Raw genomic sequence first — 27,500 nt, 5'->3', positions numbered from 1 at the left:
GTCGCGTTGGATGATAGTGCAGTTTGTACCTTGTCCTTTAGTGAGAGCTACCTTTTCGTTGACGATGGAGATGGCTGACGCGGTGTTCCTCCCTGCCCTGAAGCCGTACTGGGACGGGTTATAAAGGTTATTTTCCTCGAGGTGACATCTGAGGCGTAAGTTAATTATTCTTTCGAAGATTTTTCCTAGGACTTCTAGGAGTGAGATCGGCCTGTAGTTTTGGGGATCCGTGGATGGTTTGCCTGACTTTCTCTCTCTCTCCCTCTTTACCCCCCCCCCGCTGTCAAGTCCATCTGCAGGCCACTTATCGCATTAAATATTTCCACAGGGGACGAACAGGGCAGTGAAGGCGGTGGCGGCGGCCATGGCAGCGGGCTGCTGCTGGTGAGCCTGGTGGTGGTGACCGCTGTGGTGACGGTGGCGTCTGCGGCGGGCCTGGTTGGGCGCTGCCTTTGGGCGCGGCGGCACGACAGAGATCTGATTACCGGTGGAAACAGGTGAGACGATGTTGGCGATGGGGCTGGTGAAGGTTTGTGGTGAGGGTGGTGAGGGACGCGCGAATAGGTAGTGTGGTGTTGTGTTGGTGACGGGGAGCAGGATGTATGGTGACAGTGAAGAGGGTCATGATGAGGAGGATATATCTATATAGATATATATATATATATATATATATATATATATATATATATATATATATATATATATATATATATATATATATATATATATATATATATATATATATATATATATATATATATATATATTTTTTTTTTTTTTTTGGGGGGGGGGGTAGACTTAAGTTAAGATTTGTTTTAGTTGTTACATTACGGTGATCGTTTATATAAGTGCTCTGCCACATGCCCCACCCGTACGCGGATCGTATATATAATCATCACGCTCTACGCTCCCTACGTTTCAAATATACCGCCAGTTCTTGACTCAGAAGAATGGTGGAGGCATCTGGCACCCGTACACATACTCATTCGTCTCTACGCGCAGCCTACCGAAGGCCACAGATCATTTTCTACTTTTGTTCGGAATACATGTGGCATGTCACGTGACGCGTCAAGCAGTTCCTCTGCTCCGGGCGGAAGTAGAGCGCGAGTGAATCAAAGTGATAGTGACTCTGATGACTGCTATGGTACTGACATGGACAGAGGAGGGAGAAGAGAGGAGAAGAGAAGAGACGAGACGAGACGAGACGCGAGGCGAGGCGAGGGGAGGGGGGGGGGGGGGAAGGGGAGAGAGGGGGGAGGGGAGGAGAGGAGAAGAGAGGGAGGGGAGATGAGGAGAGGGGAGGGGAGAGGAGAGGAGAGGAGAAGAGAAGAGAGGAGAGGAGAGGAGAGAAGAGAAGAGGGGAGGAGAGAAGAGAAGTGGGGAGGAGAGTAGAGAAGAGGGGAGGAAAGGAGATAAGAGAAGAGAAGATGAGAGGAGAAGAGAGGAGAGGAGAGAAAAGAAGAGGGCAGGAGAGAAGAGAAGAGAAGAGAAGAGAAGAGGAGAGAAGAGAAGAGAAGAGGAGAGGAGAGAAGAGAGAGAAGAGGAAGAGAAGAAGAGAAGAGAGAGAGAGAGAGAGAAGAGAAGAGAGAGAGGAGGAGAGAGAAGAGAGAGAGAGAGAGAGGAGAGAGAGAGAGAGAGAGAGAGAGAGCAGAGAGAGAGAGAGAGAGAGAGAGAGAGAGAGAGAGAGAGAGAGAGAGAGAGAGAGAGAGAGAGAGAGAGAGAGAGAGAGAGAGAGAGAGAGAGAGAGAGAGAGGAGGGAGGGAGGGGGGGGGAGAGAGAGGGAGGGAGGGGAGGGAGGGAGGAGAGGGAGGGAGGAGGAGGAGGAGGAGGGGGAGGAGGGAGAGAGGAGAGAGGGGAGGATGGAAACATGGAAACATGGACTAGCAGGCAGCAGAAAGCCTGTTGGCTCATTACTAGGCTGCCTGCGTTCAGTGATTTAATCAGTCCGTTTGCCATAGGAGTGGCTTGCAGGGAAGGATTAAAGCACTTGTGTACCTACTCTTGGGAACGTTCAGTTCACACCCGTTGCAGTAAAGTGGCGATCAATGCGTTTCTTGAAGGAGTTGATGGTCTCTGCGCTAACCACTTCTGCAGGAAGGCTGTTCCAGTGGCGAACAACTGTATTCGAGAAATAACTCCTGCCGATGTCGGTATTGCATCGCTTTGCTTGAATTGGTTTTCCGTTGTTTCTTGTTCTCAGGTTAGTTTGTAGCGTGAAGAGTTTGGAGTGATCAACGTTGCTGAGCTTGTTCAGGTAAAGGGGAGAGAGAGGGAGGGAGGGGAGGGGAGGGGAGGGGAGAGAGAGGGAGGGAGGGAGGGGAGGGGAGGGGAGGAGAGAGAGAGAGAGAGAGAGAGAGAGAGAGAGAGAGAGAGAGAGAGAGAGAGAGAGAGAGAGAGAGAGAGAGAGTGTGGGGTGCTTGCACGCGAAACGTCACGGCCACGAGAAAATGCGCAATATTTTGGGCTGTCATAACTTTTTTTTATTATTATTAGGAGAGAAGTTTTATTACTCCACCATATATACTAGATGAATATACAATTATTGGAAAGGAGAAAGACACGATTTCCACCTCTTTTAAATGTCTAAATTTTCCCCGTGCATAGCATCCAGAGAATTATCCCGCCACCCGTACTCTAAGGGGACAAAGACCAAAGACCAAACAAAATATATAGCCTGTTAGTGCAATGGAAAAAAGTCATTAAGACCCAAAAGAGAGATGATGAAATTTAGTAATAGGTGGAATTATTAGTGACGATGTTGATGATGTTAGGGGTGATGGCTGAGGAAGAAGAATAAAAATGGAAGAAAACGAAGAATCTGAAGAAAGAAGAACGATGAGTAAAAAAGAAAGTTGGTGGTGATATTAGATGGCGGGTCTATAATCTCTCTCTCTCTCTCTCTCTCTCATTTATCTCTCGCGCTTCCTTTGTGTAGAAATAAAGTAATGATATTTGTGTTACTTCGCTCCATTATGATTCGAGTGTTTATAAATTTATAACGAAGTAGAAAGGCTTTATGATGAAGAAGATAAGGAGGAAGATGAGGATGAGGAGGAGGAGGAGGAACACAAAAAAACACAAAGGAAGAACAAACAGCACCAGACCTGATGGTCCTTACGAGGCTGTTTAAGACAAGCGATACTGACTATCTAATCAAAGGTGGAAGATGAAGGACAACAAAGGCGAAGGCTCCTCCCCACCCCCCATCCCTCCAGCCAAAGCTGGGAGGAAAGGAAAAAAGAACCATGCAGCATGGACAAACTGCATGGAAATTATGTAGGAAAGAGGAAAGAACTACCATTACTGCTACCACTAACCGGGCGATAAAAAACGGACAAGGACACCAGTATTCGAAAGAACTTAACGTTATTACGACAATGAGTAATATCTAAGTTGCTGGTTGGATTCAAAATACTTGTCTAATCTTTTCTTGAAGGCCGTAACTGTTGTACTATCAACTACGTCACAGGGTAGAGGATTCCAAACATTAACGACTCGATTTAAGAAAAAGTGTTTGGCTTCGTGCGACAAGAATATTTTACCACCTATCTTGAAATTGTTATTTCGTCTTGTTCTATTTGATCGATCAGTTGTAATCTTCCGCATTAATATCACTGAAGCCTTTAAACATTTTAAACACTTATATTAGATCGCCTCGCATTCTTCGTTTTGTTAGGCTGAATATATTTACTTCTTAAAAGCTTTTGTTCATAAGATATTTTTTTCAACCTAGGAATCATATTTGTTGCTCGCCGTTGAGCCCGTTCTAACTTTTCTACGTCTTTTCTGTTATAGGAAGACCAAAACTGTACACAGTACTCTAGATGGGGTCGAACCATCGAATTATACAGTTATAATATTACCTTTTCCGATTTATTATTAAAGACTCGTCCGATGAAGCTAACCAATTTGTTTCCGGTTTTAACTACCTCTGGACAATGCTAACTTGGCTTTAAATCGCTTGATATAGTGATTCCAAGATCCTTTTCTTTACTTACTGCAGAAAGTTGTTGGCCATTCATTACGTACTGTACGCGATTGTTATTGTTTCCGATGTGTAACACTTTACATTTGTCAATGTTAAATTTTATTTGAATTTCATTTGCCATTGATTGGTCCAACGTGCAAGTCGATCTAGATCTGATTGTAATGCTTCTTAGTCGAGTGTCGTAGGTACCTTACTAGCGATTTTTTGTGTCATCAGCAAATTTTGATATTTTGCAAGTGAGCCCATCATCGATATCTTTAACATAAATTAAGAAGAGCATGGGACCAAGCACTGATCCTTGAGGTATGCCGCTTCTAACATCGAGCCAGTTAGAGGAAACACCGTTTAGAATTACATATGTTTCCGCTCAGAGAGCCAGTCCACAAGGCAATTGTGAACGTTACTTGACATACCGTGCGCAAATAGTTTACTGAGCAATCGTTGGTGGGGGACCTTATCAAATGCCTTTTGAAAATCCAGATATATGATATCTACTGATCTGCTTTCATCGAACACCTCAAAAATATAATGAAAAAATCAAGCAAGTTAGTTAAACACGAACGTTTACTACGAAAACCATGTTGCGAATTATTTATTATATTATTTTCTTCGAAGAATTTCACCATATTGTCGCGAATGAGTCTCCATTAACTTACAAAACAATTGACGTCAGGCTAATTGGTCGATAGTTTCCTGGATGAGACTTTTCCCATTTTTTTTAAAAATTAGTGTGATATTTGCTAGTTTCCGATCCGACGGAACTTTTCCAGCTGTTAAAGATTTATTGAATAAGACAGAGAGCGGTTTACAAATTTGATATTTGATTTCTTTTAAATTTCTAGGGGTAATTTTGTCTGGACCAGGACTTTACTCATTTTAATCTTTTCAATTGTGCGTAAAATGTCACCTTCTATGACGAGCACGCCATTTAAAATATTTTCGGTCCTTTTAACCTCCGGCGGTTGAGATGATGAACAATCTTCGTCGGTAAATACGGATGCGAAAAAAGTTATTTAGGATTGCAGCCATTTCATTTACATCGTTCGTGTGGTTACCATTTTCATTATCAAGCGGTCCGATACTACAAGTGAGTGACTGTTTATTATTTACATAGCTAAAAAAAAGAATAGGATTAGATTTTCTTGTTTCCGCTATATATTCTTCAAGATTTTTCTTGCTTCGTTTTATTAATTTCTTTGTTTCGCGGCGAATTCTGTCCAACTCTAGTTTGTCAGTCTCACTCTGGTTTGTCAGCCTCACTCTGAGTTGATATGTATCTACTGTACAGCCAACGCGTTTTTTTTTTTTTTAAGAGAGAAGCTATTTTTAATTTCCTATTCCACCATTTGGGTTTCTTTTTAATAGATGAACGTCTGTTACGATAGGGTACGCATATGCTTATGGCATTGTTCAATATTGTGGTGAAGGCCTCCCACGATTTATGAATATCTGTTTCCATAGAAAGTACTGTCCAGTCAGAATTATTTAGAATTGATCGGAGTTTTACGAAATTCGCTCTCTGATAATCTGGCACCTTTTCTTTTCACTGGCAAGTTAAAGTCCCCCACAATTACTGCCTCGCAACTGCTACTTGTTTATAAAATTAATTCACTTAACGCATGATAAATATCCGGAGTCTGCCCTAGCGGTCAATAGATTAGTCCAACTACTATTTTACGAGACTTATTTTTTATTTCAATGAAGACAGTGTATACATTGATTATAATATCTGTTTTCACGGATACTGGATGGAGAGAGTTTTGGATATATAAGATAACGCCTCCACCCTGTATGTTCTCTTTTTCATGACTAAAAATGGTATAACCCGGTAATCTATATTGCGCGATGAAATCTCTATTTGAAGTGTCTATCCAAGATTATGTGACCCCGATGATGTGATGTAGCAACGAGTGTTTCTAAGTCTTCAAATTTGTTATGAAGGCTAGAAGGGTTTATATAGCAAGGTTTAATGTGATTCGAGTCGGGGGTTGTGCAGGTTGATTGCTCCCTCACGGTGGACCTGCTGATGTTCTCACCATGGCGTTTTTTTTTTTTTTTTTCCTTTTGGAGGAGGAGGAGGAGAAGGAAGAGGAGGAGGAGGAGGAGTTGATGGTGGTGGTGGTGGTAGCGGTACGGGTGGTGGCGCTAGAGGGACGAAAGGAAAAGGAAGACAAGAAGGAGGAAAATCTTGGTGATGACGGTGATCATTAGGAAAAGAGGAAAAACGTGGGATTGATGACCACGACGATTACTGTTATTCCTTTGCTCACAAAAGACAAAAAAAATGATGAAGGAGGGCGAGTAAGAGGAGAAGAAAGATAATTTTTTTAGTTTGTTTCTACTTCTGGAGGGATGGCTGCAAGGGAGAAGGAAGTGGAGAAATTTGTGATGAGTGGATGGAGTCTTCGCACTCGCGCGCGTGCGCGCACACACACACACACACACACACTCAGGATACGGAGCGTCACATACCAATACTCACACGTTCACACGCCAACAATAAAATTACCCCCAAAGGAACTCCCAATGGACCAAATTTCCTAACAAACCTTAATTCTCCTTTAAGATATTTGACTTTTTTCTTCATGCTTGATAGCCGTTTGTTCATGGGAACATACTGGGTACTTCTCTTTTTTGTACCGTTTCTCCTGATTGAAATTTTTTTTGATATTTACTTTTTTTCCCATGTAATTTCCATCTCTCCATAAGAACATATTGGGTACTCACTTTTCGATTGTGTTATCTAAGCCCTTCGTACCCTTCTATTAGCATCACCGGTGCTACATTATGCAGGTACGTGTTACATGATTTCTTTACACTCACGGCGCCGTAAACCTGACCGCCTGTCTCGCTTTCCCCAGGAACATAAAAGGCTACTTGGCGCCGCCTGAGACGCACAGCAAACGGCTCTCAGGTGAAGACGGAACAGGTGAGCCAGCCGCCCATCCTGAGAGAGAGAGAGAGAGAGAGAGAGAGAGAGAGAGAGAGAGAGAGAGAGAGAGAGAGAGAGAGAGAGAGAGAGAGAGTATTTTTTAACATTTATTGTGTGTTTTCTGTTCTTTTCGTTTACTATGACATTTTTTAAAACATTTATGTCGTCTCTATTATGTCAGTATTGAGTATTATTACAATGATTAAATGATTGAGTGAGTGAGTGAGTGATGAATTGCATGTTCCATTTCATGTGTGTAAAAATCGCATAATTCCACATAAAACGCACAAATGACTGCGAAATATCCAGTCAGGAACGAACGTCCGGTTTTTGCAATATAAACTGCATTGGACGTCAAAATAACCGCCTCTTTGATATGTCCCGGCTCATTCATACTTTTCATCACCACCGTCACCATCGTCACCGTCACCCCTACCTCTTTTTCTTCCTCCGTGAGATTTTGAACCAAAGACGCGAGACTGAGGAAGCTTGAGCGTCGTGCAAAACGTTATAAGAGGAAGAGCAAACTTGAGGGAAAGCGAAAAATAAAAAGATAATAAAATGTGAAAGATGAAGAGGGGGCGTATGATGGAAGGAGAGCAAGGACAAGGGAGAGGGAACGAAGATGAGGAGAGAGAGAGAGAGAGAGAGAGAGAGAGAGAGAGAGAGAGAGAGAGAGAGAGAGAGAGAGAGAGAGAGAGAGAGAGAGAGAGAGAGAGAGAGAGAGAGAGAGAGAGAGCTCATGATGTCTGAAGGAAGGGCAGAAGTTGACGAAACATGGGTGATAAAGATGGAATGACCCGAAGAAAGAGAGATGAGAAGGAAATAACTGTTGACCTCGATTTTCTGCAGTGGTCATATTTATCATTTCATTGTCTCATTCTCTCTATCTCTCTATTATCAATCTTATCATGTCCGTAGAGAGAAAGTGTTGTATCCTATTTTGATGGCTCAGTGTTCTTCAATTTTTTCTTTCTTCGGTTTAATTTTATTTCAACATTTCCCTCACAACCCGTTTGCTGGCCCAGTGACGGTGGTAAGAGCTGTTTGTGCCTCGCGAGCCTGGCAGATGTCCGGCGCCTCCCCAGTGTGTGTCTTCCGTTGGCTATGTTAGCGAAGTGTTTGCTAGCGAGTGGAAGGCTCCAGTACTCGCTCTCCCTCCGAGTGAGCGTGTCTCATTATTACCTTCCGGAGGAAAATAATGGTCGACTTTTTTTTTTTTGTCTGCCATGCTCTTTAAGGAATACGACTGAGTGGATTTTGAGGGCGTTTCAAGCGTGCGTGTCTGTGATGTGTCCTTGCACACAAAACTAAAATATAATAGATTTTTTATCCACGTAAATATATTTTATCCGCATCATCCTATGGACGTTTATCTTTTTTATATTGGGACAGCGGTTTGTGTTGTCAGGCAGCCAATTTAAGCGGATAAATATTTATTCGTTTTTTTGCACCACTCTGAAAATTATTAACTCGTCCACTGAATAATTGAATACAGCAAACATTTTATCCTTTTGTTGCGTTGTTTTGCCTCACCTGCAGACATTATAAATCTGCATGCACACACACACACACAGAGAGAGAGAGAGAGAGAGAGAGAGAGAGAGAGAGAGAGAGAGAGAGAGAGAGAGAGAGAGAGAGAGAGAGAGAGAGAGAGAGACTCCTTGGAACACCGCAGGGACGTAGCTACTCTTGTGGTGCTTCACAAGGCACAAGTGCAAGGAGTGCCACAACTGGCGGGCCTACGCCAACCTCCGAGAGTCACCACGCGGGACACGAGAACGGCGCTATTCCGTGGTGACGCAGTGGAGGTGCCGCGTTCCCGTACCAGCCAGCACCAACGCACCTTTTCGGGAAGAGTCTGCCGGATGTGGAACATGTTCACGGCCAGTGTTCCAAACATCCGGGAGATGAACACCCAAAAAATAAAACTGTCGGCCCACCATTGGAGGGGCTCACTCCCCACTCCACTGACACTCGTGGTGGAGCAGTGATACAAGTGCAGTGTGTACACACATGTATTCTGTATTGTATGTTTTTTTGGGTATATATTTTTTTTTTTAGTTTATGTAGTTATTTTTTATATAGATTTTATTCTGCCCTTTGAATAGGGAGCACACGACAGTGCACCTTTGGGTTTGTAAATGGTATATATGTATCTATGTTTAAATAAAGAGAGAGAGAGAGAGAGAGAGAGAGAGAGAGAGAGAGAGAGAGAGAGAGAGAGAGAGAGAGAGAGAGAGAGAGAGAAAAGTGGTTGGTGTTAATGGACGTCACTCGAGTTCTAGAGCCAGGAGAGGCAAGGCGAAATGAGGAAAGGAGGAAGGAAAGCTCAAAGGGGAGGTGAAAGAGGAGAGGAAGAGAGGGGAGGGGAGGGAGCAGAGGAGACGTAGAAATCTTCTAATACCTTTCCTCACACTTCAAAGGAGAGAATGGAAAGGGAGGGGAAGTGAGGAAAGGAATTAGGTTACATGGATGAGGGGGAGAAAAATGAAGCGGAGTGAAGGGAAGAGTTAGGTTAGATGGATGAATGGGAGAAAGGGGAAGGGAAAGATATGCCTTCAAATACCATTACTCACGATATTACACTGGAGGGAAGAAACAGGGAAAAGGAAGAGAGGAGTAGAGAGAGGAGGGTGAGGATTACGTAAGCCCATCACGAGAAGAGGCAAGGGAGGGGAAATAAGCAAGAAAAAACTGAAAGATTTGACGAGCGTAAGTAAGAAAGTAAATCGAGAGTAAGTAGAAATAAAATAAGTAAGGATATAGTAAGTACACAAATAGGATATGTAAAGATATAATATATAGGGATATATTAATATGGAAAACTTTATAAAGTCTGAATATATAAAAAAAAAATGATAAATGCCTTCCAACGCCATTCCTCACGTTACCACACTTGTGGACGGAAGGGAAGGCTGGGGGAACGAGGGGATTAGGCAAACACTATAAGCCTAGCAGCGTGGCCTCCCCATACAATACTTGGGGACATAGTTCACGGGTGACGCCCCAATAATTACCACAAAGTTTATATCACCGACAAACCCTTAACTTGTCTCTTCTGTCCCATTCCGCTCTCTCCTCTACAGTAATTTCTTCCTCCTTCTCTACAGCCGCATCCTTTCTCCTTCCTTCCCTTCGCAGGATCCTTCCCTTCCTGCTTCTCCATTCCTGTCCCTCCTACGGATTATCCTTCCCTCTTGCCCCATACCTCTCTCTTTCCTCCCTGTACGTTTTCTCCTTCCCAACTACCACATTCCTCTCTCTCTCTCTCTCTCTCTCTCTCTCTCTTTTATTTTATTTAAACATGTTCAGTACATTAGTACATGGCAATATTATTTTTCTAAGCTAAAGTTCCCCCGACCGTTGGGGAGCTATTTAAAAGCTTCTGCCGAGGTTACAATTATATACATGTTTGTAAATTATTTGCAAGCGTTTACATTTACGCTTTTTACGGTGGGTGTAGGAGTAGCCACCTGTGGGACGCAACCTTCATCTGCTGAGTGGACAGTTGTGTCACGTCCACATCAGCAGTGAGGTTATTCCACCACACCACCGCTGCGATGGAGAAGGCACCTTGGTGGGTGCTGGAGCGGGCCATTGACACTTCCAGGAGGGAGGCGTTGCTCAGCACCGTTCTTGTGCTGCGCTCAGACCTCCTCCAGGTAGCCCTCAGGTCCGTCAGGTGGGGCACTAGGCCCACTTGTGCCTTGTGTAGCACCGTCAGGGCAGCGACGCGGCGACGGTGCTCCAGGCTGTTCAGCTGGTTCGTGGCTGCTCTTGCCCGTCCCTCGTGTGGTTGTTGTTGTTGTTGTTGTTGTTGTCTATGTTGTTGTCGCTGTCTCTCCCACTGGATCGGTCGGTGGTGCTGGGTGCCGTTGATGAGGCGTTCAGCCCTCCTCTGCACCTTGTCTAGCAGGTTGAGGTGGCAGAGGGCGCTGGCCATCCAGGTGAGCGGTGCATACTCCATCACTGGAAGGACTTGTGCCTTATAGAGGGTGTTCAGGCCTTCAGCGTCGAGGACGTTCTTCATGCGGCGCAGGAGGTTTACCTTCTGGGAGGCTTTATGCGCCACCCTTTCAAGGTGACGGTCGAACCGCAGCTGGGAGTCCACCTCCACGACCAGGATGTCGACGCTGGACTGCAGAGGGATGGTGTCGTTCCCGAATCTCAGCCTGCCGTGGAGTTGCCTCGCGTCCTCCCGAGAACGTGTTATTACCTTGGCCTGGGTTTTGTCAGGGGCAAACCTGACTTGCCACCTCTTTCCCCAGGCCATTATGTCTGCCAACTGTCTGTTGACGGACTCTATCACGTCCTGGGCTTCCTCCCTCTTGTATGTTCTGGAGAGGGTGCAGTCATCGGCGTAGGCGCTTGCTGCCGGGATGGTTTGCAGGAGGTCGTTAAAGTATATGTTCCACAGAATAGGTCCAAGGACGGACCCCTGTGGAACGGAGGCCTCCACCGGGAAGCTGGTCGAGGTGCTTCCATTGACTGCTACACGGAGGCTCCTGCCTAACAGGTAGTTTGAGAGCAGGCGCAGCAGGTCCCCCGTGATGCCTAGTTGCTATAGCTTCGCCGTCAAACCGCGGTGCCAAACGGAGTCGAACGCGCCAGCTATATCCAAGGCAATCATGAGAGAGGGGTGGCCGTCATTAAGGGCGTCATGCCAGGACTTTGAGAGGAGATGGAGGAGGTCTGAAGTAGAGCGGCCCTTCCGAAAACCAAACTGCTTCGGTGACTGCAGGTGGTTTTCCTCGAGGAAGGATGTAAATTGCTCCCCGATGATCCTCTCAAATATCTTGCTGATGATTGGGAGGAGTGATATTGACCTGTAATTGCCCGGCTCAGACCTGGATTTTTTCCTGTGTACGGGTGTGACTCTGGCCTCCTTCCACTGCGCAGGCCTCACCCCGCTCTGCAGGCATCGCCGGAAGATTTGGGCGAGGGGGCTGGTGAGCTCATTGGAGCATCGCCGCAGTAAGTATGGACTCGCGCTGTCAGGGTCTGGCGCCTTCCTGGTGTTGACGCCCCTCAGATGTCTCCTGACAGCGTCCTCAGAGATTAGCACACTCTCTAGTCTTGACGCGATGAGTTGGGGGAGGGTGGGCGGTTGCCTGTCTGGTTCCTGGGTTGTCATCTTTTGACTGAAGTGACAGGCCAGCAGGTCAGCCTTTCCCGGCTGGTGATGGCCAGGTCTCCGTCAGGTTTCCTCAGGGGCGGGATACGTTCCTGGGGGGTGAGGCCTTGCTGCTCCTTCACCAGCCCCCACCACTGTTTCGGGTCGGTTTGGTTAGAGGACAGCTTTCTCCTCCTGTCGGCATCCCACCTTTCTTTTGCCCACTTTGCTGTCCTCGTCATATTTTTGCAAGCTCGTCTGTGTTGGGCCGTATTTTCCTGTGTGGCGTGTCTTTTGTATCGTGTCCAGGCCTTATGTTTCCTTTCGGCTGCAACACGGCACCTGTACCTGAACCAAGGCTGGTCTTTTGGGCTGGTTGAGTAGGTGCGGTGAGGGACGTGTTGCTGCTGGACGGTATTGAGGACAGTGGTGAGGTCGGAGACGTCATGCTGTGGGTCACCGTTAAGGACTGTGCCCCATGCAGTCGCTGCCAGGGCCTGGCTTGCAGCCGTGCAGTCCGCGTGGTTCTATAGCCAGATCACTCGCTGGTGTTCCTCTTCACGTGCTGGGGCCAGGCTGATGGTGGTGAGTACGGCGTTGTGGTCGGAACTGCCCACACGGTCTAGTGGGCAGCACAGCACGCAGTCACTCGGCAGGTCTGTGAGCACAGGGTCCAGGGAGCCTCCACGCTGATGTGTCGGGAACTCAACATGGTTGTGCAATCCATGCACCGCTGTGAGCTCGGTGAAGGCTTTCGCCACCAGGTGTTGATTTAGGTCGCCCACAACCATCGCGTACTGACAGCTGTGGACAGACATAAGGTCGTCCAGGTGCTCTGTGAGGTAGATGAGGGGGGCGCTGCCTTGCCACTGTGTCCGGTACATGGCACAGAGTAGCAGAGCGCTCCTGTCCTCGAGAATGATGCGGAGGAACAACATCTCCATATGCAGGGGAGTGTCTGTGGTGAGGACGTCCATCTGCAGGCCGTTTCGGTGGCAAACAGCAATACCTCCCCCCTGTCTTGTGTGGCGGTCTCGTCTGGCCCAGTGCGAGTACCCGGGGATCTTATCACAGGTGGTGGCGCATGTGTCGTCCAGGAAGGTCTCCACTGTCACCACTATGTCGATGTGGTGCCTGAGGACGAAGGCGTGTGTCAGCTCCCCGATGTTGGTCCTAAAGCCTCGTACGTTGGCGGACAGAATCTTGAGGCCGCTGGTGTCTGTATTGCCTTATCGGATCAGCGGAAGGGGAGTGTGCAGGGGATGAGGCCAGGATGGGTAGGGCGGGGCGTGCACCGCTTGCTGGTAGGGAGCAGGCTGGGTGATGGGTGGCTGGTGTTCAGACAGGATTGCTCGAAGCAGTCGTTCCTGTCTGATGTCGGCGGTTCGAACGTAACACTCGTCATCGGTGTGTCCTCGCCGCTGGCAGTACGCACACTCAAGACTTCGCTTTGCCTCTGCCTGCCTCTTGCGACACTGGTCAGCGAGGTGCCCACGTCGGCCACAGAAGTCTCAGATGGTCTCAGTGCAGTGATTGACTGTGTGGCCGCGCTGACGGGACCTGCCACAGAAGGGTGGTGAGGCCTGAGTCCAGAGGGGTTGGGGGCAATGGTGTGTGTGCCGTGATGTGTCTCCGCATCCGCGGTTGTAGTGGTGATGGTAGCGGGGAGGACGGGAGGGGGGTGGAGGAGTGGATCGGCCAGGAGAGGGGGGGGTTCTTTTTCTGACAGAGGACGGGGGTGTCTGTGTGGCCTGGGTGGGTTGGCCCGGCCGGCGGCGAGGGGGTGGGGCTGTCTTGGCGTCTTCTGGGGGGTCGTGAGTCACCTTCCTCAGTGCTCTGGGCTTCCCTGATTCCTACCAGCCGCGCCAGCTGGGGTGGGAGGAGCACACCTCCTGCCAGTCCTGGTCAATTTTACTTGGCAGGGCACTTGTGGCTTGTGTGGTGGGGGGAGGGATGGGGGTTTCCTGTTCAACTTGTGACAGGGAGTCGATGGAACTGACGGTTTCAACCAAGGCTTCTCTTTGCTTCCTAGTTCTTTCACTCCGCGCCCGATATGTCTCCACAATACACTTAAGGCCGTGTACCTCATTCCTAAGTCGGAGAATGATGTCAACAAGGCCTTCAGGCGGGTTGGAGAGAAGATCCTCCCTGACGGCGCTGTCCTCCGTTTCAATTGGTGGTTGTGGGGCGAGCGGGTCGGGCTGGGAGGCTGCTGGCGTGCTGGGCGGTGTGTCATCAGCGGCCGTGTAGGTGACGGGGTGAGGAATGCCGGCTGCTCGCCTCAGTTCCTCAGTCGTGGAGCAGCAGAAAGGGCCATCACTGAAGTACTCTGCGCAAGCCAGGTTTGGACAGTCTGGCTGGCTGCAGGCCGTGGAGGGTTTCACCCGGACAGAGTAGCTGCACACACAGCAATATTTTGCCCCAGGAAAGCCCAGGCAATTTACTGATGCTGGTGGGGGTCTCAGTGAGAGTGAGGGAGGCCATGATGGTGGTGTGGGTCGATGTGCACTCTCTATCTCTCAAGGAGAAACCCTTGAACTTGCCTGACCACACTTCCAATTCTAATACCTACGTCCACCTGCTCTTTCGCCCTCTCCTGAACTTCCTCAGTTAAGAGACCAATCACTTAACTCTAGCTTGTTGGAAAAAAAGGGGAGGACAGGCCCGTAATTTGGCAGATTTTAAGGGGGGAATAGGCGGCATCATAAGTTTATGTAGGGGGGAGGGGAGCGAGCGATACGAGCATGCACAGGTGGGTGATATTTTTTGAAAAATAATCACATTTCGGGGCATTTTGTGGCCGATATAGAAAACACCTGGGGGGGCTTTAGTCACCTTGAGCCCCCCCCAACAAATTACGACCCTGTAGGAGGAGGAGGAGTAGGTAAAGGGAGGAAGAGAAGGAGGAGGAGGAGGTGGTGGAGGAGGAGGACGAGGAAAAGGAGGAATGCACCACGGGTTAAGAAGAGTGTAACGGGCTTGCGGGGGACGTTTAAAGGGCGTTGATTAAGACTTCAGCTTCCTTAAGGCGAATATATTCGTAGCCTATGTACAAGGACCGTCGGAGCGAGAGCGACTGTCGTTGTGTGTCAGTCGGACTCTCGTGAAGGAGTGACGAGTTACAGGTTGGAAAATAATTGTTACAATTGGTCACGTACGTCAAGGTGACCTCCACGCACTATGAAATGCTATGTATACAAAACTGAGACGGTAAACACTGACGGACGACATTCCTATAAGGTGGCGTGATCTATCCGTCGTGGGTTTTTTCCATTGACAATTGTATGCCTAATTCGTGGTGATATTAAATAATAATAATAATACATTGATATCCTACTATAACAAGAGAGGAAGTAGTTTGTGGAAGAAGGAAAGGCAGCTGCAAGACAGGAGAGAAGAGGGTACAAAAGAACCACATGATATTGAAAGAAAAGAGGAGGAGGATGAAGAATAATTACAGAAAGTGGAAGGTACAAGCGTGGATGAGGAAGCGGAATAAAACGATGACGAAACAGATAAGAATGAGAAGGATAAGAGAGATTAAGACCGGGTTGAATTGTAGAAGTAGGAAGTATAAGTAGGAAACGAAGCAGTAGCCGTGGGAAGAGGATTCCAAATAGTCGGGAACCTTCAAAGAAAACGGAGGAAACAGGCTGCTGTTACCTGTAGATGAGAAAAATACGGCACATGACACACACACACACACACACACACACACACACACACACACACATATACAAATACACGTAAGTGAATACAAAAGCAAATTAAATACTAGAAAACATGAAGCCGAGTATACCAGCGTAACTTTTTTTTATTTCCTTTCATTTTTTTCCTTTTTTATGGGTTTGAACAATGATTTTTACAATTTGTCACTTTTATATCCACATGTGGCTCGTTTTTTTCCGCCGATCATCGCCACCGATTCACGGGTCACTTAACAGGAAGCAGCGACGCGTTGGCATGACTCTGTATGTATACTGTATAGCGTGTATAATAATAATAATAATAATAATAATAATAATAATAATAATAATAATAATAATAATAATAATAATAATAATAACAATAATAATAATAATAATAATAATAATAATAATAATAATAATAATAATAATAATAATAACAGGTTTATTAAGTTATGACTTAGTAGTAAATACAACAAATATATATATATATATATATATATATATATATATATATATATATATATATATATATATATATATATATATATATATATATATATATATATATATATATATATATATATATATATATATATATATATATATATATATAGGCTACGCTAAAGGGAGAGACAGAGGGTGAGGAGTTGGAAAAGCTAAAAATTGAGACAAAAGGGAGAGGGAGGGTAGTGTGTGGGGGGCAGAGAGAGGATGGCGGCGAAGTGCTAATCTGTACCGCGGCCCTTTGGCTTAACAGGGCTGTCACTGCTGGGCATTCTTTATCATCCGCACTATCGCCGGCACTGCACTTCGTTTGAATCGGTTGGTTCGCAACGCACTGAAGGGGTGAGTTTATTGTGGTGCCTGGTGAAGCGTGTGGGGTAAGGCGCGTCGGGTGGCAGGAGGTGGCGGTGGCGAGGATGGTGAAGCAGGGAGATGCCGAATTTTCAGAGGGCGTCCTGGTGCCTGTCAGAGAGCCTCGGGAGACTCAGGGTGGTCAGTGCATTGTCGTAGGTGTGGTAATCAGGGCCTAAAATGACCGTGAATGCCCTCTTCTGAACCCTCTCCAGCTGTTGTTGGGTGAGGGAAAGAGAAGATGACCGTATATGAGTTTTGGCAGTATGAATGATGTGTTTATACTCCACAACTCAGCAGCCGGTGTTCCCCAACGCAAATGTGTGTGTGTGTGTGTGTGTGTGTGTGTGTGTGTGTGTGTGTGTGTGTGTGTGTGTGTGTGTGTGTGTGTGTGTGTGTGTGTGTTAGGGGGATCATTAAATATAAGTGAAACATACATGTTTTTGGGTATATTTCTGCCTATGTTTCTCATCCTGTGTTTTTCTTTCTTTCTTATAAATCTTTAATTTTCATATAAACGCCTCAGTAATACGTCTTTTCTTTTGCTGTCATTCTTATAGGCGTTCATCTACCTCTTCCTTTCTTAATCCATTCCATGTGTTGTGTTTCTTAATTATGACATTATTCTCTCTCTCTCTCTCTCTCTCTCTCTCTCTCTCTCTCTCTCTCTGCTAGGCACAGGTGAGCTACGGTTACCCAGGCAGGTGACAAAGGCGTTCTTTGATTAATTCTCAGAACACGTCACCTGCCGGAGTGAGGAATGTTGGGTCTGTATTTTACACGTGACGCGACTTTCTCTGAAACGTCGCCGGCAGCCTGACCCCGCCTCGTGACTTTACTTTATTCTTTTGGCTCGCTTTTCATCCCTGATATCTTGCCTGCTACCTGCTTTACGATACTTCCTTACTTCTATTTTTTTCTCCCCTTTCCCTTATTTTCACATCCCGTGTCACCTTTTATCTCCGACACCCTGCCTTTTTTTCTGTTCACAACATCCCAATACTTACTTCTCCGTTATGTATTTTTCCTTATTCTTTCCCTTTCCTTCTCCAGCTCACCATTGTCTTCTCTCATTTAGCTTTTTCTTTTGTACTCCATGTATGTTGTCTTCGTTTTCGTCCCTCTGCCCTCATCTTGTTTATTTTTTTTCTCTTATCTTCTCTTCTTCCTTAAGTCTTTTATTCTTTCCATTACGCATATGTTCTTAGTTTCTTTTCTTTTCCTCATGTTTCTCGTGTCCCTTTTTCCCTCCTTCTCCCATTCCCCTTTTCCATCCCGTTTTGGAACGTTTTCTCTCCTCTCTTCTTTTGTTTACCTTTTTTTTTAAGTCCGTCTTTTCGTTCTTCTTCCTCTTCCCACGTCGTCGTTCAGTTCAAAGAGTCCACATACACTGACTCCTCCATCATCCTTACATTTGTTCCACTTTCCCAATGCGTCTTCTTCCTCTTTAACCCTTCACTCTTTCTTCACCTCCTCCCGTCCTTCGTCCTCTTCGTTTTCCTTCATTGTCGTCCAGTCCATACAGTCCTCCATATTTTTTTTCTTTTTTTTTCCAAGCTGTGGACGCGAAGGTGTTTGTGACGCTGGACAAGGACTCGAAGGAAATAATTACCACCATTATTCGGCGAAGCGACAAACTGTAACGCCGGCACCGACCTGTGATTGTCATCCTGGTCTTGCTTAGTTGTCTAGTTCAGTGTCTGGGTTAGCGTGGCAATTGGTAGGCATATAGTAGGCAAATTGAAACCATACAAACTCCAAGTGCACCTGTTGAGCACCTTAGATGAATGCAGTTCTTGTACACAAGTTGTCTAGACACACGCACTTATTAAGCTCTAGCCACAAACTTAGCCATACACTCAGTAACTCCATTAGTCATTCAGTCACTTCCCCAAAGCACTTCTTCAGTCACCCAGAATTGCATGAAGATAGTCATTTAGCCAGTCACTCATTCACTCAGTTTCGCATGCACTCTTTTATTCCCTCACACTCTCGTATATTGAATCACATGGTCAGTCAGCGACCCATTCATTCACTCACGCATTTGTTCACTCCCTCACGGTAGCAATAGTTTAATCATTTGTTCTGTCACTCTGTCACCCGGTCATCAATCACACACTCGCACACCGTACGCCTGCCGGCCTCACCGCACCCGTTACCTGCACCATTCAGCACCATGACAGCATTTTTATTTTTTTTGACCGGATGGTAAAGAGGTACGCAGAATCAAGCAAAATGCCGACACCAGAAAGTAATTCAAATTTCTGTAAAGCTGGTTGACTTACACACACACACACACACACACACACACACACACCACAACACAACACTGAACAAAATGGTGTATTACTCATTGTGGCTGTGCTATGCAAGGCTTCTGTGAACACCAAACTTTACAGGTGAGAGTACAGCGGCTCACCTGTACTGATTCTTGGAGACCGTCAAGCTGTCATTTGCACTCTTTTCCGAGCCGTGATGGAGGCCGTGGACCAGTGTGCCGGGCACTTACGCTCCTTGTTTGTTCGTGCGTTTGTTTATTCCTCCTCTCTCTCTCTCTCTCTCTCTCTCTCTCTCTCTCTCTCTCTCTCTCTCTCTCTCTCTAATCCTTCTGCTTACTCTGTCAAACTGTTCTCTCCGTTGGCCTCGTCTGATCACAACCATATTTCTGTATCCTGTCCTATCGCTTATGTACTCCCTCTGGACACACCGAAGAGGCGATGCTTCTGGCATTTTGCTTCAGCTCGGTGGGACGACCTGAAGATATACTTTTCCGATTTCCCGTGGAATGATTACTGCTTCCAGGAGAGAGATGCCTCTGTTTGTGCCCAGCCCATAACAGAGGTGATTGTCTCTGGAATGGAGTCCTACATCCCACGTACTTTCTCTACTCCTCATGCTAAAAAGCCTTGGTTTAATCAAGCTTGTTCTCGAGAGGCAGCTCACAAAATGTACCAGAGCCATCGCACTCCCGCTAACCATGATCTTTACATATCTGCCCGGAATCGTTTTAAATCTATTCTTCGACTTCCAAAACCTCTTTCATCAATAGAAAATGTCAAAACCTTGCTTTTTCTAATTCTTCCCGGGACTTCTGGCACCTAGCCAAAAATATCTCCTCCAATTTCACTTCTTCCTCTTTCCCTCCTCTACTTAACCCTGACGGCAGCACCGCCGTCTCATCTATCTCTAAGGCTGAACTGTTCACTCAAACTTTCTGTAAGAACTCCACCCTGGACGATTCTGGACATATTCCTCCGAATCATCCCCCCTCAGACCCCTTTATGCCTGTTATTAAGATTCTTCATAATGATGTTTTCTATGCCCTCTCTGGCCTCAACTCTCAGAAGGCTTATGGACCTGATGGAGTGCCTCCTCTTGTCCTTAATAACTGTGCTTCCGTGTTGACACCCTGCCTCGTCAAACTCTTTCGTATCTGCTGATCAACATCTACCTCTCATTCCTGCTGGAAGTACGCCTTCATACATTCTGTGCCTAAGAAGGGTCACCGTTCCAATCCCTCAAACTACCGCCATATAGCTTTACTTTCCTGTCTATCTAAAGTTTTCGAATCAATTCTTAACCGGTCACTGTTCTTCCCCTAAACCTATCAACAGTGGTGTTCCACAGGGCTCTGCCCTATCACCCACTCTCTTCCTGTTATTCATCAATGATCTTCTTTCCATAACAAACTGCCCTGTCCACTCATACGCCGACGACTCCACTCTGCATTATTCAACTTCTTTCAACAGAAGGCCATCCCAACAGGAAGTACATGACTCCAGACTGGAGGCTGCAGAACGCCTAACTTCAGACCTTGCTATCATTTCCGCTTGGGGTAGAAGGAACCTTGTGTCCTTCAATGCCTCAAAAACTCAATTTCTCCACCTATCAACTCGACACAATCTTCCAAACACCTATCCCCAATTCTTCGACAACACTCAGCTGTCACCTTCTTCTACATTAAATATCCTCAGTGTATTCTTAACTCAAAATCTTAACTGGAAACTTCACGTCTCCTCTCTCACTAAATCAGCTTCCTCGAGGTTAGGCGTTCTGTATCATCTCCGCCAGTTCTTCTCCCCGCACAGTTGCTGTCCATATACAGGGGCCTTGTCCTCCCTCGTATGGAATATGCGTCTCGCGTGTGGGGGGGCTCCACTCACACAGCTCTTCTGGACAGAATGGAGTCTAAGGCTCTTCGTCTCATCAGCTCTCCTCCTCCTCTTGATAGTCTTCTACCTATTCAAGCTGGAAATCGATCTAATAGGGTACTGGGATTTATTTCAAGGACACCTTACTACAGAATGGATATCAAAATGTTAGAATCGGTGCAGAGGAGGATGACTAAGATGATTCAGGGGTTGAGAAACTTGCCATACGAGGAAAGACTCAAACAGTTAAACTTGCATTCTCTAGAAAGGCCGGCGAAGGGTGCGTGGAGACATGATCGAGGTTTATAAATGGATGAAGGGCTTTAATAAGGGGGATATTCATAAGGTTTTGTTGGTAAGAGAGCCGGTAGGACACGAAGTAATGGGTTTAAACTGGATAAATTCAGATTCAACTGGGACATAGGCAAAAATTGGTTTACTAACAGAGTGGTGCATGAGTGGAATAGGCTTAGCAGGTGTGTGGTGAGTGCCAATACAATTGTCACATACAAAAATAGATTAGATAAATTCATGGACAGCGATATTAGTGGGGTTAGATACACGGGAGCCTAGGTACAAAGGAGCTGCCTTGTACAGGCCTACCTGCCTCTTGCAGACTCCTACGTTCTTATGTTCTTATGTACCTCTTAAATTCCGTCGCGATGTTGCCTCTCTTTCTATCTTCTATCGATATTTCCACGCTGACTGCTCTTCTGAACTTGTTAACTGCATGCCTTCCCCCCTCCCGCGGCCCCGCTGCACATGACTTTCTAGTCATGCTCATCCCTATACTGTCCAAACACCTTATGGAATAGTTAACCAGCATCTTCACTCTTTCATCCCTCACGCTGGTAAACTCTGGAACAATCTTCCTTCATCTGTATTTCCTCCTGCCTACGACTTGAACTCTTTCAAGAGAAGGGTATCAGGACACCTCTCCTCCCGAAATTGACCTCTCTTTCGGCCACCTCTTTTGATTCTTTTTTAGGAGCAGCGAGCAGCGGGCTTTTTTTTATTATTGTTTCCTTTTTTTGTGCCCTTGAGCTGTTTCCTTTGTTGTAAAAAAGAAAAAAAGAAAAAGAAACATGACTTGCTGAACGTGGTGTGCTGAGAGGCCCCATTAATGACGGATTATATTATGTTTCTGCGATAACATTTATAGTCATAACTTATGGTTATACGAGTAATTTTTGAGGTAACGAGAATCGACATCCTCTAAATATCATTCCACTTTTGAGAAGAATGATATAATGTAAAGAAATGTTAAAGCAATGGTGTGGCCAGACGCAATATCGTAACTGTTTTTCACGGCCGAACTTGCCTTGCTTGTGTTGCTGGGTCGTGTCTGCCGACACAATTTTAGAGCCGCAAGACAAATTCCAAGTAAGTGTTGAGTTTGAGACGCGCCCGGAGAGGCGGGAGGTTGGGAAGGTGCCAAGGAGAACAACCCTGGAGGCTGCGCGCGCGCGTGAGAGAGAGAGAGAGAGAGAGAGAGAGAGAGAGAGAGAGAGAGAGAGAGGGTAGTGCTGTATATATAAAAAAAAAACATTGATGAAATTGTTTATGGCAGATAAATTAGGATAGGTGAAAGCAAAAAGCTCACAAGAAAGGAAGAGAGCGGGAGAAAATTTTAGCACTCAAGACGCCTAATTGTAAATTCTGGGCGGCGTCTAAAACTTGGTCCGTGTGTCGTTCCTGACAAACAGTGAGTGCATGCGGCCCCGGCCCGGGAGGCGGGAACCTGAGGACGGATGGGCGCGGCGCGGAACACTTCTGGGATGCCAGCCAGCAGGCAGGCGTCCCGGGAAGCAGTTGGGCTCGCCCATTGAAATGGAAGAGGAAATAACTGTCATAATAATTAACAAGTTTCCGTGAAAATCTTACCAGGAAGTCACGCGATGGATTGACCTGACTCACGGTGTTATGTACTCGCTCACTACGAGTTTATGGCGTTGTCGATATCATTGCAGGCGGATAAAGATTCGAATCTTTAAGTCGCTTATGCACGCTGTTTTACAGAATGGCTGTGAGACATAGACACTGAACAGTGACTTGGAGGGGTGTGTTGATGCCTTTGGTACCAAGTGCCTTCGCAAGATCATGGGTATCGCTGAAATGACTTTTAGTCGAACCAGCGACTGCTCCGTGACCCTGAATCAAGGTCTTGGTTCGTAAACGCCAACTCCAGCTATATGGGCAAGTGGCACGCCTCCCGGACGCCGATCCTGCTCACTGTTTGTTTATTTTTTTCTGTACGAAACAACCCTCACGAAAGTCGACCGATCTTGCCTGGAAGGACGTGTGATGGATAAGGTAGCTGCGTGGGAGCTTGCTCGGGAAGACCGTCGGGAGTGGAGGCGCGCCCCTGGGCGTATGCTCCCCCGTTAGGGAATATCGAATCATTAAAAGGCTTTGTTTTGAAGGCTCTGTGATACTCAGAGTGGAAAGGCGAAGGAAATATTTGTTAGATTTTCAAGAAAGAAGCAAGAAGAGAGAGTAAGCACGTTTACCAAAGGAGGAACAATAGAGGAACGACTGCGTGAATTTATTTTCTGTGGATAACAACATTAAACCAGGAATTATGACCAAAGGAAATCCGGTTCTAAATTTCCCCTCGAGTCTCCCTTGCTGAGTTAGTGTTTCTGGCATCCTGAGGAAGTGACTGGCCGGCTCCCAAGGAACTGCAGGCACGACATGAGGGGCTCACGCTCTGTTGGGGCCACGGTTGACAAGATTCTGGGTGAATAATCCTGGGTGCACGTGGGCTGCAAGATGAGTCTGCTTGAAATGTTTTCTTTCAACTTTCTTTGGCCACGTGCTGCACGTGATGTTGTTTTAATGTAACTCATAGCAAACACGATTTCCGATGGTTGATTCTTCATGCCCGTGGAGTTTTGCGAGGTTATGAATACTATTGTAATTCCTCGTTTTGTCCCAAGTGTATACGTGTTGGACTTCTTGTCGTGAAACATTAGCAGATAATGGCAGGGGCACGTGCGCAGGCAGTCACCGGCGCCTGGCGGGGGTGAGTGGTAAGGATGCTCTCCTGTGTAACAGTCAGCTAGCCATAAAGATTTTTATTTTATTTATGCTCGTGCAAAGAGGCCAAGAAATGTATGATAAATAGGAAGAGGAAAGGTTTATTTCTCAGTGTTACTACAGAGTATATTGAAAGTAGCACTGACAAAGGGAATATCAGGTAACATTATTAAGACACGTGATAGCCATGCTTGGAAAATTCTCACTCGCAAGAAAGAGAATCAAGAGAGACAGAGACAGCTCCAAAAAGTTGACCTGTCCGTCTCCGGGGATGTCCAAGTGTCAGGCTACATTTCCAAGTGAGCTCCTGCCTCAGGATGACATAACACGTAGCGCTGAGGCTGTTCGTTGCCTGGTGTCAGACGAGTCGGTTCGAGGTCAGGAAAGAACTGTACGTGTGAGGTGATGCAAAGAACAATTGTTACATGAATGACTACACTCTTGCACTCGGCCGAGGCACCTCCATGCCTTGTCTTTGATCTTCTAGTCCACTAGTTTTTAGCTCACCCTTCAGCTTGCCAGCTCTTGTCACGTTGAAAGATCATAGAAACTGTAGAACGTTTGATCCTTAGCTCTAGAACAATACTCTCCGTAAATTGTATTATTTTATGTTATCTATTTATTATAACATGATTGAGCGATTGAGTGCTTTTCGTATGCAAGTATGTATTTCTTTACTTTATTAGCTATAGTATGGGAAAGGTTTAGAAAGTTAAAGTTACAATTTCACGAATTCGTTCGAACGTCTCGCTGTACATGTTTTCTCTTTGTCTCTGCACAACGTGTGTTAATACCAATACTTGTTACCTGCATTAAACCGACCATGATCTGAGATTTCTGCCCGCTCACCTTGCATCACAGCACACTACCGATTTGTCTTTGCTAGTATTTGGTAGTTGCTCGTATTCTCAGACACGTTTGGCTCTCACAACGAATGTTTGCAAAGGGCACAAAGGAGGTCAGTCGGGTTCTCATGAGTGTTTTATCACATTCATGGTGCAGAAGCTTTGCCAAATTATCACTAGACTCATAAAACTACTCATGGTAATACCCACAACCTCTACAAAATCCCTATCAAATGTGAGTGTGTAAGTCCCGAAATGTTTGAGAATACGGGCCCTGTTTCTACAATAATGATTAGAATGAAGATATTGATGACTATGCTAACAATAATGATGATGATAGTAATAATAATAATAATAATAATAATAATAATAATAATAATAATAATAATAATAATAATAATAATAATAATAATAATAATAATAATATTAATAATAATAATAATAATAATAATAATAATAATAACAATAATAATAATAATAATAATAATAATAATAATAATAATAATAATAATAATAATAATAATAATAATAATACAGTAGTACTAACTACCAAGCTGCATAAACCCTTAAAAGATGCCTTGACCAGGTGCGTCTGTGCCGCATTACCATAATCTTTATGTTTTTAATTGTTTTTCCTTTATCTTTGTTTTTTTCATCTATCTATCTATTCATCTATATCTGTGTCGTATCTGTTATCTATATATCCTGGCCCCGATGTATCCATTCCTGGACTATCAATGTTTGTGTCTCTGCCGCCACAGATGACGACGACGTCCACTTCGAGGTTCCAACGATCAGCCTTGAGACGCAGCGGGAGCCCGGAACGGTAAGCGTCATTACTTGACCCTTTCTCACCTGACCTCCCCCATCGCTTCACTCTCCCCAGTTTATTTTCTTGTTTACTCTAATCGATCGGTTCTCTGGCATACAATAGTTTCAGAACATGTCATCATTTAGTTTTTCAACAAATTTAGCAGTCGTTAATGTTGCATCGTCTGCTTTCACTGATTTTTTTTGTTTACAGTAAAGGAAACAGCCCAAGGGCAAAAAAAATAAATATAACGAGAAAAAAGCACGCTTATCACTGTCCCTATAAAAGAGTTCAGAAGACAATTTTGTAGCCAATATTTTCAGCCCATAAATTCGGGAAAAATGACGTTTAAAATGCCATGCTCTTACTCCCGCGTGTTTTCTCCACATCCCTCTTGCCCTTTTCAGTATTTCTAAAGTCTCAATTCATCTCGTCTTCGTTTTCTCTTCCCCTCCCATTCTTTCTCTCTCATTTCTTCTACCCCTGTAAACCACTCCGCTTCCTCATTCTCTCTCTCTCTCTCTCTCTCTCTCTCTCTCTCTCTCTCTCTCTCTCTCTCTCTCTCTCTCTCTCTCACACACACACACACGCACACACACACACAATGTATTCCTCTAAACTTCTACCGCGAGTTTATATGAAATATGCAACCAATAATTTTCCTCCATGAACATTATTCTCGTAGAAAAGGGAAGTCAATAACTATTTCGGAAATCATTATTATTTTAACAAAATATTCATGTTCTTTTTCACTGGTGTTTTGAAACGTATTGAAACATGTTTGAGTGTGATCATAATAATAATAATAATAATAATAATAATAATAATAATAATAATAATAATAATAATAATAATAATAATAAATATTTATTCGTACTAGGTACAGTTTTTGGTGATATTAGACTATAAAACAAATATTAAAACACTAAAAATGTTAAGACTAATAGCTAAATAAAAAAAAATATAAAAGTAAATGAAAAAGAACATAGTATAAGACTCACTGTCACTAAAATGTACATATGTCATCAAGTAACTCGCGTCTTTCATCATAAGTTGAATGACAATCCATCTGACCATCAGAAATATTTAAAATTCCCTCATTATACAAATCTGCCAAGTTTCATCGCCTTCCATGCAACGTGTCTTTGCTATTAAAGAATTTCTGCTTAGGTAAAAAAAAATCATTATATTTAATACCGAAGAACTGCAATATAAAGTTGACATTCGATAACATATATGACGAGCACGAGAGTAAGCCATTCTTGAAAAAAATGTGATATTTGTTGTACAGGATGATTCAAACCATTCTTTTTGCAACAATATGTCGAATAAGTGGAGAGTCCATGGTGAGGCAATAAGTATGAACGCGTGCGCGGACGCAGAGCCAAAAGTCTGCGGCAGCACACTCCCCATGCGACACACAGCTCCTCAATTCTGGGGTCATCAAGATTCCAAAGCTGACATCCATACAGTGACACACATTGACTATTAAATAACACTACTTTTGATTCCCATGAAGGTGAACAAAACTGGTTAATGATGACATTGATCTTCACCTTCATGTCCCTGATCACAGGTTCAAAGTTCACTTCACTTCCACGAAACGATATGATGTGACCCAAATGTTTTACATTTTTAACATTCTGTATATCACGACCATACATCTGTATACGTATATTATGGATTTACGGAGCGTGCTGGCCGCTGGGAAATATTGGCATGAGGGGTCACCTTCACACAGACGTATACCTTGATTGACATGGTGGTGGTGGTGGTGGTATTAGTGGTACTGGAGGTCGTGGTGGTGTGCCTCAAGCGGTGATCATAACATACTGACGAACCCTGCTCTTTTTGTGGTGAGGTTGTGTGGCCATGGTGGTGATGATGATGCGTGTCAGGTTTACAGTAGTTGTAGTAGTTGTAGTAGTAGTAGTAGTAGTAGTAGTATATTTTCACGAGAAACTGGCGGGTGGGGTAGTGGCGGCTGCGGGGTCAGCCACGCCCTTCACCTTGCCACACACTCTCAACACCTCTCGCTTTCTCTCATATGTCAGCCATTTACTACCTTTAAATG

At 45.1% G+C, this 27,500-nt stretch overlaps 1 protein-coding gene across 1 annotated transcript in view; it reads left to right on the top strand.

The window, feature by feature from the left end:
• The window catches only part of LOC126992558 (carcinoembryonic antigen-related cell adhesion molecule 20-like), a gene marked incomplete at its 5' end in the record, with an annotated part of 156,965 nt that overhangs the window by 124,718 nt on the left and 4,747 nt on the right, over positions 1 to 27,500 (top strand). The window contains 3 exon segments of the mRNA XM_050851377.1: positions 329 to 497; positions 6,850 to 6,917; positions 25,377 to 25,441. Of these exon segments, the coding sequence (XP_050707334.1) occupies positions 329 to 497; positions 6,850 to 6,917; positions 25,377 to 25,441 (302 nt within the window).

This window comes from Eriocheir sinensis, chromosome 7 (genome assembly GCF_024679095.1).
Source record: "Eriocheir sinensis breed Jianghai 21 chromosome 7, ASM2467909v1, whole genome shotgun sequence".
Classification (NCBI taxonomy): Eukaryota; Metazoa; Arthropoda; class Malacostraca; order Decapoda; family Varunidae; genus Eriocheir; species Eriocheir sinensis.
The sequence above is the reverse complement of the archived record's forward strand: the minus strand, read 5'-3'. Positions and strand labels throughout refer to the sequence as shown.